This window comes from Delphinus delphis, chromosome 13 (assembly GCF_949987515.2).
Source record: "Delphinus delphis chromosome 13, mDelDel1.2, whole genome shotgun sequence".
In the NCBI taxonomy this organism is placed as follows: Eukaryota; Metazoa; Chordata; class Mammalia; order Artiodactyla; family Delphinidae; genus Delphinus; species Delphinus delphis.
Genome location: NC_082695.1, coordinates 65,698,194 through 65,712,043, shown reverse-complemented (window position 1 = coordinate 65,712,043; position 13,850 = coordinate 65,698,194). Strand labels below are relative to the sequence as shown.

At 48.8% G+C, this 13,850-nt stretch overlaps 1 protein-coding gene across 2 annotated transcripts in view; it reads left to right on the top strand.

The window, feature by feature from the left end:
• MYO5B (myosin VB) overlaps nt 1–13,850 on the top strand; it is a 382,270-nt gene that overhangs the window by 227,315 nt on the left and 141,105 nt on the right. For both annotated transcript variants that reach the window (XM_060029032.1, XM_060029033.1), the window contains exons 7-9: nt 17–98; nt 5,719–5,826; nt 9,640–9,749. In XM_060029032.1, coding sequence (XP_059885015.1) covers nt 17–98; nt 5,719–5,826; nt 9,640–9,749 — 300 coding nt within the window. The remainder of the gene's footprint in view (nt 1–16; nt 99–5,718; nt 5,827–9,639; nt 9,750–13,850) is intronic.

The following is a 13,850-nucleotide window of genomic DNA, read 5'->3' as shown; positions in this document are numbered from 1 at the left end:
TGTTTTCCTCCTCCAGGCAGATGATGAGAGGAATTACCACATCTTTTACCAGCTCTGCGCGGCTGCCAATCTTCCGGAATTTAAAGAGCTCGCACTAAGTAAGTAAACTTAGGGCTGCGTGCCCATCCTGGGGCTGGGCTGCTGCTGCCGCAGGTGGCGCATCTGGGGGCTCTGAGGGAGAAGGTGTGCGCGGCTCGGTGACCTCTGTCGCGGGTTCTTAGCTCTGCCTCACCTGTGGGCACAGTCCCACCCCTCTGTGAGTTTCATGCCCACAGGAAATGAGAGGATAAGAGGCTGGGGGTGGAACAGTGTTTTGCAGAGCACAGGTGAATTGACAGGCATTATTGTTTCGAAAAATATGTTTTCATTCTAGACGCCCTGAGAAATGTGTCTCAACCACGAGGATCTGGAGATTTAGCTAGTGCGCATCACTTAATTGTGGTCGACGTGTTTTAAGTCATATTTAAGGACTGAGACAAAGAAAAAGAAGGAAGGGGGTGAGGATAAAGCAGGGGTAACGTGGGGTTGGCTCAAGGGGCATGTTGATAATCCTGGGAGGCCCCACAGAAGGTGAGAGAGGAACTTAAAGAGTTTAACTGGACCGCTGAGCCTCAGCTGGGCAGCAGTGCTCCAGTTCCTTGCAAGCAGGCGGGCAGCTTGCCCACGTCCACCCTGCAGCCTGGAGGCCAGAGCGGAGCAGCCAGAGTGGGGTGCCAGGGGCATGCGTCAGCTTTTTGCTGCCATCAGGTAGGAAGACAGCCTTTCAGTGGGTCCCAGTCACCCTCCGTTTCTGTTATTGTCGTCTGCTAAGGTGCCTGGAGACTGTTGACTTGGAGCTAGTGGAGTTGAGAGCCAGGACAGAGCAAGAAGGACGAGCAGGCTTTAGTTCCTGACACCGTAGCGTAGCAGCCCCGCCCCTCGGGCCTGGAGCCTTCCCCGTTCTATGTGCGCAGCCCTATCTTGGAATATGGACTGAGTCCTGCCGCTGAGTCCTCCAAGCCACCTGCTGGTGGGTGCGTGTGGTGAGGGCACGCCTGGGGCCGTGCAGCTCCCCTGTCTCTGGCCTGTCATCTGCATTTTGGGGAGGTGTGGGTAGGTCCAGTACTAGCAGATGGTGTACAGAGCTGGGTGTCTAGACAGAGGTTAATTGGCTTTTGTGCAACTGTAAGAGAAGTAGGCTTCTGAGGCTTTACTGTCCCAGAGCCAAATCCTCACCATCTTAGGACCCATCACCAGATCCAGCTCTGCCCACCCCAGCCTGTGCTCCCAGTAGGTAAAATACATCAAGTGGTTCAAACCTTGGTCTGCCCTCCTCACTGTCCGCTTTACTTGCATATGGAGTCTGGCAGCACTCAGTGCCTGTGCCCTGCAGTTTAGTACTGGCTCCTCCGTTCATTCATTAAGCCCCATGCAGGCAAATTAGGCCCTGGGGATGTAGTGTTGAACCAGATGTGCGTCCTGCTCTTGCTTCGCTTACAGTTACAATACGGAGTGAGAAGGCTGTGCTGAGGCGAAGCGCCGTTGTGGTGGGTCAGAAGCTGCTCAGGGAAGTCGTGTTAAATGGGGTCCCAAAGGAGGAAGCCTGGGATGGTACACGTTAGGCTGGTTTTGTGCTGTCCTCCAGCTGTTCCGTGCTCGCAGGTCTGATTCTCCCCAGTGAAGTCGTAAACTCCTCGGACAAGGAGCGAATGTTACAAGCCTTGTTTGATGGGCACTGCCCTGAGCTGGCAGCTTGGGGCTCTCATGCTGGCTTACAGTCCCAAGGGACCAGGAAGGCAGGCCACGTTAAGGGCCACTGCCATCCTCCCCCCTCCTTCCACAGGCCCAGCTGGACTTCTCAGGGCCAACCTGCGGGAGTTGAAAACTTTTTTCTTAGGGTCAGTTTTATAGAAAATGAACGAATGCTGGTAAGATCCATCTGGCTGTATTTGGACTATTTCATCCCAAATGTAACTTTCAGATAATAGGAAAGAAATCCTCCTCCCCACTCCCCCACTTACAGGAGTGCACTGAGGAGAAAAATGACTTTTCCTTACTCCGTGTTTCAGCAAGGTGCAGGCTCCTTGGGCCTCTGGCTGGAGCCGTTGAAAACTACCCGTTGGATCCATTTCTTGCATTCTTACCTGCGTGTGCCCTCTGAGAGCATCTTGGGGTGCAGTGAAGAGCCTTTGATAAGCTCTCGTGCTCAGGCATGAGGCTGTCTTCTGCCTTGTGGGTGGATGGGCTGTGAGCCCTGAAGCTTTGACATTTATAGTTCCACAGATAACCCTGGCCGAATGGATGGAAACATCAAATAAATGAAGGACTAGCCAGCAACTTCTAGTGAATATTCAGACCTGCCTCCCCTCCTTCCCTCTTTTCTTCACCTAAACTGTGCTGTTCAAATGCACAGAAATCTCTGTAAGACCCCTTGGCCCTGCAGGAATTTTGTGCACTTGTCTTGAGAATGAAGTGGACAGACGTGCATACAGCCCCACTTGCCTCTGCCCTGTGGTTGGTGGTCTGTTGCATTAAAATGACCTCGGGATGAGATTTAACAAAATAATACAGTGAATAGTGTGTTAGAGTGTGAATAAATGGTGGTGAAAAGAGGTGTAATGGACCATATTCCCTTAAATGCAGCCTTCACGTAATGAGGAATAAATCCTTTCTTCTTTTTCATTTCCGTAGCTGCATAGATACAGTTTTATAACCACCCTCTCTTGCCTTGCACAAGTCAGAGTACAGCCTCCCCAGGTGAAGTGCAAACCCTGGGCCGTGGCCTTGATGGTCCATTGCTCTAATCACTGGCTTCACGACCCTTCTGTACACTAGTCTGATCCAGTGAGCCAGTTAACAGGGGATTTTGTGATGTATATCTCCTTGGGAATTCTAAGTAAAGAGAGAGACCCAAACTGGAGGACAAGAGACCCCTCTCTGGGATGGGATGATTGGCTTCATGGGCCTAAAAGGAGAGCTGAGATCCAGGCAGGCAAAGCAAATAGGGGAAGAGTGACTGCATCCTGTTGGGATGTCTGTCTCATTAAGAGGGTCTGGGAGTGACGTTAACAGAGGTGATTGTAGCCTTAAAGCAGATGGAAAGGAGATGATTATTTTGATTGGATTCCAATCATTCAGTAGAGAATGCTGTGATTGGCTGGGGTGGCCCCTGCAGTGATGAACCCGAGCAGGAAGAAGTTACTCTGCTGGGCCTGTGAGTTTGGGAACTCAAAGCAGGGAAGGGTGGGGAGGTCTGTTTCACTCAGAACATCAGGCATTGGGGCTCTGGCCTTTGACAATGAAAGGTCTTTGATGCTGAAAATGCCTCCTTCCCTCCAATATGAAAGCTGTGTTCTTTTTGGAGTTTCAGGTGACTCTAATGTATCAACTGATACTTTTGATTATGATGTAGGTTGTATTTATGGCTAAGTCATGGGATGTCATAGATAACCGTCTCCTTAATTGGGTGATCAAGGAATGGGCTCACAGGCCTGGCCAAACCCTGGGTGAGCCTGGGAAACCCCTTAAAGCCCTATGGTGCTCAGTTTGCCTGTCTGAAAAATGGGAGTAAGTATACACTTGGCCCTTCATATCTGCAGGTTCTGCATCTGTGGATTCAACCAACTGAAATTCGATCCATGGTTGTGGAGGGCTGACTGTACTATACCATTTTATACAAGAGACTTGAGCATCTGTGAATGTTGGTATCTGTTGGGGGGGGGTGTGTCCTAGACCCAACTCCCTGTGCATACAGAGGGACGACTGTATTCAGTCGTCTTCATGTGGACACAGTAAAAATTCATCAAATGAGGTGTTTTGAAAGGTGAGTGTAAAGGGAAAAAAAGAATTGGTGCTTTTATTAAACGCTTGAAGCTGTCACATTACTCTGTGCCAGAGCTTCCAGGGTGATTAGATATGGAAGATCCAAATATGCCATCTTCCACAAAGACCTGATGTGACTTGCTTCATCAGAATTCGCTTCTGCTGTGGCTGAGTGAGCTCAGGGCCAAAGTCCTTCGTCTCCCAGTTCAGCTGCCTGCAGTCATCAGAGTGGGTTGAAGTCACTCCTCCAGGAAGCCTTCCCTCATAAAACATGACCAGTATTCTGCTGTTCATTCCCATGTGCAGTGTTGCCTGTGGGTTGTGTGTGAGACTGGGGGTTGGGGCTGAGTTCTGCCACTTCCTAGCTGGGCCTGGTATCGTGGACTTGAGCGGTGGGAGGAATTGGCGGAACAGTGCAGTGTGGCTTGGAGCATAGGATCAAGGTGAGAAGTGGGAGAGACCAGGAAGGAGACGTCTGCAGGGCCACTGACGGCATGAACAGGGGTAGAGCTGAGGAATGACAGGAAGGAAGCCGGTGTATCTGGGACATAGAGGTGGGGATGGAAGGACTAGGTGTGAGTCTGGAGTAGTCGGAGGAGGCCGCTTCACAAAAGGTCCGGGAGGCCCTTCTAGGGTGTTTGACTTTTGCCTTGAGGGCAGTGGAACAGGAGGGTGTCTCCAAAGGGCTTTAAGTAGGGAGTGGTATGATCAGAGTTACCAGAAGTTTAAAGGAGGATTTAGAAAGGACAGGAGCAGAAGCAGGGAGAAAGGCTTAGAGTCTTTTGCAACAGTCCCCAGACAACAGATGCTGGACAGGTCAGACCCTGGATAGTGGCAGTCAGGATGGAGGAAGGAAAGAGACTCAAGAAATTCTTCGGAGATCAAATCGTGAGGACAAAGTGTTGAAGGAGGGCTGGGAGTTGCAATGAAGCTGCATCTAAGCATGTGTAGCTGAAAGTAAAGAGAGAGACCCAAACTGGAGGACAAGAGACCCATCATAATCACAACCGTATGTGCCCAGGTCAAGAGAAAATCATTTGACTGGTGTTTTCAGGGGAGGAGGGAGAACAGCTAGTGTCCAGTTATGGCATCTTATCAAAATCAAACATTTTACACTTAGAAATGCCAAGCATTGGACAGAATTGTACCACACAAAGGCATTATAGTTTGTGGAAAGTTGAAGTGATTTTCGAGGGTGATTTTGATGATGTACAATTGTTACCTTAAATGCTGGCTCTCAAGCCTTGTAGTTCAGATACTCCCCAGGGCTCGTTGCACTTTTGCCCTCTGCTGAGGGTGGCTCTGAATTCTATGACGGAACCTGGGCCCCTCCTCGCTAGTCATCCCCAGGCTGTTAGCAGAGGGCTGACTGAAGAGGAAGTAAGCCAGGGGATGAGAGTCTCAGCCTATGTTTGTACACGTGCTTAAATAGCTCAAGGTGCCCCAACGTTTAAAACAAACAAATCGTGTCACTCTGGGCACGTCGTTGCCCCTCATGTGTCAAACGAGGTTGTCAGACTAAGATTATCGATGGTCATGGAAGTCTGGTTCTAGGGTGGGTGTACATTTTACTGTGTCTACCAGAGCCTTTTAAAAAACAAGTCTGTGGTGAATGCTCCTGTAACTTGAACTTGCCGTGACTTTTATGTTCCCTTGTTTTTCAGTTTTAACGCAAATGCAACAACAGGCTCTGTCACTGTGCTGTACTTTTCTGTCTTTTGTTACTCAGTTTTCTCTCCCACTTGCCTTTGTCGGTAAAGATGATATTTGAAAGAGTCCCACATCCAGCTGGGAATAAACTCTGGCCCGGGTCAGCTTGCTCAGGGGGTGGCCATCCTCGTGGGGCATGGTCTGTGGTGAACCTGGGGATGAAGCGTCCCTCCCATGCCTGATGCCTCACCTCCTTTCCCACCGCAGCCCGTGCCGAGGACTTCTTCTACACGTCACAGGGAGGAGACACGTCCATCGAGGGTGTAGATGATGCTGAGGACTTTGAGAAGACGCGACAAGCCTTCACGCTCCTTGGTAAGGAACTTGGGGATGGGGAGAAAGGCCCAGAGGGTTGATCGCGTGGAGAAAAAGCATGGCAGTGTCCCGCTCTGCTTGCCAACCTTCTGAGCTGGTGGGGAAGCCCTCTTGCTCTTGGTGAATATCTTCATACTCTTATTCCATCCCAACCCTTGGGCTCCAAAGCTTCTGGCATGGAACTTTGGTGCCCTTTCTTAACAATAGGATTTGAGAGTTCATCTGTGAGGCATCGCCAAGTACTCCTTTTCACTCCCTCAGGGCATTGACACCAATGGATGAAAGCCAAGAAGAGCTGTGTCTTTTTGTGTTGAGGGTCTGAGGCAGTGTGTTCTAGCAGAAGGAACATGCCTTAGGGACCGAAACCACCCACGTTCCACAGTCAGGGTCTCCAAGTGGGAAACAGACTGCAGAGGTCTAGTAGCTCGGCCATACATGCAGTGTTATGTCTGTTGTTGCTGTTTCCATATAGAACTTAGCAGTGGAATCTATAAATCAAGATCTCTCTGTCCTTCTGGGTCATATAAGACAGTAGAGCTGGAGAAAACTGCCCCTTTCCCCGGCCAGTTTTGGGGGAAAAGAGCCCCCAAGTGGTAAAGTGGAAGGCAGTCTGTGCTTAACTGGCAAATTGAAGTGGTAAATTCCTGGGATCTGCAGCCAGAAAAGGGGAAGCTTGGGAAGTTAGCCTGAAATCTGCAAAGTGGCTCCGGGGGACCTGGTGCTTTTTCCAGCCCTTCCCTGACAGACATTCGGCTTCTGAGTCATGTGACCAACCCAGAGCAGCATTTCTTAGGTTCTTTGGGAATCAGGGAGGTATTATCCAATGTCCAAATAAAGCATGGCCAAACAGGACACGCCCTGATCTCCATATGGGGAGAAAGTCAGGACTGCATGTGCTGAAATCTGAGTGCTGTTCACTTCTCTGGATAACTGGTGGATAGATGTGGTTTGCCTTTTGTACCCATGAGACAGAAACTGCACTGGTTATTCCAAAAGAGAAAAAATACTATAATTGTTAACAAGAGCAGTAGTAGATAATTAACTATAAATAAGAGGATTTTAGGGGTCTAGAAATAGTAGGCGTAAAAGAGCTGTCTCGAGGGAGAGGAGGAACAGCCAGTACAGGAGCTGCTGACTAGGAGAGCCCCCCACGCCAGGCTGAGATTGCCAACACTTCTAGGAGGATGTGGCTGCCCCAAGGTCAGGAAGCTCTCTGGTGGTAAAGGAACCTGCCAGAGGGTGCGGGCCATCCCTGGTCCGTGTAAGCAGCCTGTAGTGCCCTGGGGTGTGGTGGAGCCAGAACTTCTCAGACGCAGCTGCTAATGGGGGAGCGTGGCCTGAAGACACAGCTGGAGCTCACCTGGCGGGTGGCTGGGCTCCCAAGATGAATACTGATGACTGTGGAGGACCAGAGCCAGGAATGGAAATGGCTTCCTGCTGCTCTCGCCTTGTGAAGTCCTTGCAGTGCCCTCTCTTGACCAAGTGTGACGTGCCACCCGCAGGCCAAGGGGAAATGTTTACAGGGTCTAGCACCGGTGTGACACAGCAGGGCAAAGAAGGGCAGATTTGAAGCTGAGAGATGATAAACTGGGTACAGGTGTCCCTGAGTTCCCCAGCACCACGGAGCTGTTCTGTTCTCCAGCGCTGGGGAGCAGGTATAGAGGAGACTCGATGTTGAGGAGGATAGCAGTTGGCTAAGAAAGGAGAAGGTAGTGCTGGTGTGAGCAGTGGGCATAAGCTGATCCAAGGAGATGGTTGTTCCCTCCAAGGCCCTAAGGAGACTAGGTACTTTAATTCTCAAAGCAAATGGAATTTTTAAAATTAATTATTTAATAAGCCATTCTTCCCTACTCATTAATAAACATGTCCATTTTTTAAATTCCAGAGGTTGGCAAACTTTTTCTTAAAGGACATGATAGTAAATATTTTGGGCCCTCTTGGCCGTACGATTTCTGTAGCAACTACGTAACTTTGCCATTGTAGTGCAAAAGTAACCATAGACAAAATGTAAAAGGAAAGACATGACTGTTCTAATAAAACTTTATATACAAAAACAGGCTGTGGGCTACGAGCCTTTCAGATTTAGTGTTTGATTTGTTTTGTTTTGTTTTGTTTTGTTGCTTCCTGTAAAGAGGTACGCTTATTCGGAGAATCCTGTATTAAAAAGGGACTTTCTGGTCAGTATAGCATAGGAATCTTAACTATTGTTAGGATTCAGTAGTCAGTCATCCAGTATCCACTACTTAAATTCCTACTATGACAGGGTGGTTAGGGCTTTGGAAATTGACAAAGCATTGGTTCCTAAGAATAAGAGAAGGGGAGAGGAAAGTGATCTATCCCTCTCATGCTGTGATGGGCCCAGCACCCACTTCCTGACTAGTTCTGTGGGACCTATCTGAGAGCACTCTACAGTGCTTTACTCCCTATACAGGTGCATAACCGTCCAGCCTCCTGTCTTGTCCTGGGTTTCAGCCTCTGGCTTTAACTGGTCTTTCTTTTGCCACTCTTACGCAGTTACGCTCAGGACATGTGCCTAAATTGTTCACCCGCTGGCTGTTCTTTGGATTATTAGTTTAAGTAAAACCAGATGTTTGAACAATGCATGCATTTCTGTAGACATCTGCAAGGACTTCCGTCTGCGTAACAAGTATCAATACAGTCTTTCTGTCACTCATGTTTCTGAGCACCTACTGTGTGCCAGGCACTGGGGATATAATGATGAAGCAAGAACAGGGATTCGTTGTAATTTTTTTTAAGTTTGTATATTTTGAAGATGTTGTGTAATAAAAATTAAAAAGTAAATCCCTGACCCTGTGAAGTTTACACAGTAGTGGTCATCTAACACTGTGAAAGTGTAGAGTTAATTTGTCTAGTTCATGCTTGGGTTGTCCACTGTGTTGATTATCTGAGTAAAGTTTTTAATCCTAACATGACACATCTTTACTCCCATTTATATAGGTGTTACTTTTTTTTTTTTAAGCCTCAGTAAAATATTGCCTTAAAAATAAGTAACTGCATCTGGGGAAGACTTTGGAGAACAACTGTATTATCTCTTAAACTGAATGGTAGGTCAACTGGTGTTCACTATATTGGTCTGTAGCCTTTTTTTAAGTCTGAAGTATTTGGTAATTCAAAAAGAAATGGTAATGCCTTAAAGCTAAATATAAATTTTAAGAGAGTATCCATGTCTTTGATAACTTACATGCATAAATAATAAAATCAACAGTAGATATCTGCCGCCAGTGTAGGTGTGTGTGTCTGTAACTGACAGAGCATATAGTGTGGTAAGCAACAGCCCCCAGGGGAACAGCCAGGGGCCGGCTGGCCGGCCAGCCCCGTAACGGCGCCCCCAGGAGAAATTTCTCCTCTTTCTCCGTTGGCGCTTCAGATGTGTGTCACAGATGTTTGCAGGATATTATGTTGGGAGAAAAATGACTGCAGATAGATGACCATTCTTACTAAACTCATAAAAACATCCATAAAGTGTTGGTTGCAATGAAGTCCAAAGTGGGTCTGCTTGATTGCCGCCTCTCCTCTGCTCTTGGAGGAGTGAAAATGGTAGCGTGACCCATCTGGTCTGATCGGGACAATCACCGTGAAGATATTTCTCTTTTAGTCCAAGGAGCCCCTTTGCCCTCTGAGCTGTCACTGTGAGTGGTAATTACTTGGTGAGGAGCCTGGATCGTTTTAGGAGTCACTGGCCCAGAAAGGAAAATGAAACATTTTTCCTTAAGTCCTTAAAAAGAGGGGAAAACATCCTTTCTATCCTACCGTGGATACTGAGTGCCATTCATTCATTTTTTTTTTCCCCAGGAGTGAGAGAGTCCCATCAGATAAACATTTTTAAGATAATTGCTTCCATCCTACACCTTGGAAATGTGGAGATTCAAGCCGAGCGCGATGGTGAATCCTGTAGTATATCAGTAAGTTGCCCACCGGCACCCGAGATAACACGTACACAGTTTACTCTGTCCGTAGAGCTTTATACAACTGAAATACCTTTACGCTTAGAGCACATTCATAGGTTATTTATTCTTAAGGGGAATCAACAAATTCTTTTCAAATCAGCTGCCATCAGTTTCTGTCACTGAGGGCAGGGAATTTAGTGGTTACTCAATAAATTATTTCTGATGGTTTGATTTCCCAAGTACCCGAGGTCCATGGAATTCTACAGTGCTATCAGCTCATGAGTACTTCCGGTCTGCTTGCAGGGATATGAGGGAGTGTTGGACACTGTGTCCAAGGAGCTTACAATCTAATTGGGTGGACAGGACAGATAACCACAGTTGCCAAGATTTTGACAGTACAAAGGAGAGAATACTGAGACATCTATATGACAGTATTGCAAACTACGAAGTGCTCCATAAATGCTCTTAATGACTGTTACTTTCTTGGTGCCCAGCGTAGTACCTTCTATGTGGGAGATAAAAAATGTCTAAGTGGGTGGGTGGGGGAACACTGCCGGTTACAAGTAGTATAGACAGCATGTTGTGTGCTCTCTGGTATGTGATGGTGTGGGGCTGAGCTAAAAAACTGATCTTCTGACCTTGAGTAAGGAATCTGCAATTGTTTCTTTCTTTTAGGCCTCTTCTCTGTCCATTTATGGCCAAGTCCTGGGAGGTACAAAGTATGATTCTTGCTACCAAGGTCTTAGAATTTAAATAACTGGGGAAATACAGAAGACAGTACTACAGAATAGGAATGTGGGCATGCGTCCAGGCCACGCACAAGCTGATCTTCTTTCAATTGTGCAGACATTTTTTAACCCAGTTAAACCTGGCCCTGCCTTGAGGGAGAGGAAGTCCTGAGTGGTAGCTGGCATTTGGCCGAGCTCATCACTCCCATACACCTACAAGAGAAATAGCCTTGGATTTGGGACCCCTGGCCCCATCAGGCCTGCCGCCATCCTCTGCACGGAGTCTGCAGCCTCGTGAGAGGATCACCCGCTGGGCCCAGTGTGAAAGCAGGGAATGCTGGAGCTGGGCAGTGCTCGGTGCCCTGGGACATCGGCGTGTGTGTGCGCCTGTCTGCGTGTATATGTGTGTGTGTGTGTGTGTGTGTGTGTGTGTGTGTGGCGGGGCAGTGTGGCTGGCCGTGGTGATGCTGGGAGACGGATCGAGGTGGGCAGAGGAGAACCTGGTGCCTTGGTGGGGTGGCGGATGGGCCTCTAGTGCAGGCCAGACACTCTTTAGGGCCAGTGAAGCATTGTCCCTCTTGAGAAGGGCACAGAGGGTCTGTGCCTCCCTTCCCAGCACGTCCCCATAAATGTCCCCCGGTTCCTTAGGGCAACCGAATGCTGCCTAGTGTTGGGGACAGGTGAGATTGGGAACACTGGCATTAAAGACTCCTGGTGTAGGCTGGCCAAATGCAGGGAAGCTGACAGATTTCCCTTGGCCTCCCCCCTCCCCTCCCCCAGTCTCCTCCTTCTCAAGGTCACATCCTGGTCACATCCCCCGTCGTGGGTTCTTACAGCGTTCATGCCTGTCCTCCGTATCTCTCAGCATGCCTGTAATTTTACATTTATTATGGGATGATTTGCTGTGTGTCTCTCTCCCTCATGAGACTCCAAAGTCTATGAGAACGGGGACTGTTTGCTCGCTGTTGTATCACCAGCACCCAGCACGGTGCCCAGGACTTGGTAGATGCCCAGTAAGCAGATGGATGGATGATGGAGGCTCCGAAGGCTCAGGGGTGACGCAAGTGAGCAAATAGATGAACACTGGGTGGGGCTGACGGTGAGGCCCGAGGACCAGGGCCAGCGAGTTCCTGGGCGCCAGTGGCTGTGGGTTGAGTGAGGCCAGGGCCTCTTTGGAGAGCTAGGACTTGGGCTTATCAGGGAAGTGTCTCTCTGATCTTAGAGCTTATCTTCCGCACCAGCCTCTGCAGGTACCTTCGGGTGAGAAGGAGAGTGAACGTTTACTGGTGGTATTTGATCGATGCCCGTTTCCCCCACTAAACTCCAGGACAGTGTCTGCTGTGCTCACTCTTCTAGCCCTGACACACACTGGCACCCACTGAGTGTGTGTGTAAAGACTGTGTGAAGGAGGGCTATCAGGGCACACTTGGGGAAAGGGGGGGGGGAACAGAGGACACAAATGGTGCTGGAGGGAGGGGAGGATGCCTGACAGGTGGAGGCTTGGACACCAGGCCCTTACTCTCAGAGACGACAGGAAGTCAGAGGTTTCTGAGCACAGGTACGTGGTCTAGGCTGGTCTCATATTGTTCTCCAGTTAAAGGCTGTGTCGAGAGCTAATTGAGAGTGAGAAATTGGAGTCGGGGCTGCCAGGGTTCAAATCCTGGTTCTGCCACTTACTGATAGTTTCTTACCTGTTTCCTTATCTGCGGGCAGGGGTGATATTACCCACCTTGGCACAGGGCTCGAGGGCTTGAGTTCTCGACTGTTATCATCATTGTTGGCAGAGCCAGAATGGACCTTCTGAGCATCCGTCTCCCTTCACAGGGTTGGAAAGACTAAGGCCCAGAGAGAGGAAACTCTCTCTCTAAGGCCACAATGACAGTTAATGGCAAAGCCCAGCCAGCGTTCTTGCTCCACGCCACCGCCGGCCCTGCGCCTTCCTCTGGACGGACTGTCTTCCACTAGCCTGATGTTCCCCATCCATGCCCAGCACGCTGCCGGGCACGCAGTGTGCGCTTGCTCGAGAAATGCTTTGCTAAGTGGGTGCTGGTGCACGGATTTTGGTTTATGCCTTGGGTGCGTAGGGTGGACCTCCTGCTGTGGAGGGGTGTCTGTCCAGATGCAGTGTGCCTTCTGCTTGGTAGTTGTTACTTTTAATTAAAGCGTGAATATATGTCCCGTAACTGCCAGAGTTACCTTGGAGATGCAGTAGCATGCGATTACTTGGACACCAGAGGCAACTTGTTTCTTGAACTTGGCAATACGGGCCCACAAAACTCATCAGCTGCCTATGATGCTGGCTGTCTTTAATGGATTTAGCATCATTTGATTACGCTTAAGTGTAATTGCATAAGGTTAAATCAGTTTCAGTTAGTACCTTTAATCAACAGTCAGGAGTGGGTAATAGATGGGCAGGCCACTCCCTGCTGCAGCTGATGGGAGCCTGCCCTGTGGTGATGATTGAAAAGGACCAGCACTTGTGGAACTGTGTGTGTGTGTGTGTGTGTGTGTGTGTGTGTGTGTGTGTGTGTGTGTGTGTGTGTGTGTGTGTGTGTGTGTGTGTGTGTGTGTTTACAGAGTACGTTAACAAGCCGGTTCCACCACATTCAACCTACTGTCCCTCTCCCGTCCCCCCCCCCACTTTTGTTGAGTAAAGTCAGTTAATGGCCTTTGTAACTATTACTCCAACTCCACAAACCTACTCCGGAAAAACTGGCCTTAATGACTTTTGGAGGTTCTTTCCTACTCTGACATTTTATTATTTTGTAATTGTGTGTATTTGGGTAGATGGATTTTAAGTATCTGTAGGAGGGAGAAAAAATGGGCTGGGGAAATGGCACAGTTATCTGTGTTAATTTTCATTGAAGAAGCCTGCATTTACGCGGTGGCAGCGTCATCAGAAAATGATTCCCACAAGCAATTCAGGGCCATTAGGAGGTGGCACATGACATTCTAAAGGATTCCCTTTCAGCCTCGGAGTTATTAAGCTCTCCAGCAGGCTCATGGCTGGGTTATCAACTTCCCCTGGGGGATTTAGATGAGGGAATGAATAATGGGCTAGAAGAACCTCTAGAGGAAAAGCAGGTTTTCTGTGGGGTGTTGTGAATGGGCAGCAAGGGGGACCCAGGACACCTACACACTTGGGAAATAAAACTCTGTGGGTGACTTGGTTATCAGGGACTCAAGGGCAAGGTGATGTGATTGGTACTTTGGGTAATTGAAGGTCAAGATGAAATGCAGCTGGCTACCTGGGTGCGTTCTTATACTTCTCTGGGGCTCAGTTTCTTACCTGTAGGCGAAGGGACTTACGCTGGAGGCACCCCTAGTTTTTCCCAGCTCTAAACGTGAATATCAGTTACAGTGTTCCAAGTGATCTTCCCAAGTCAAA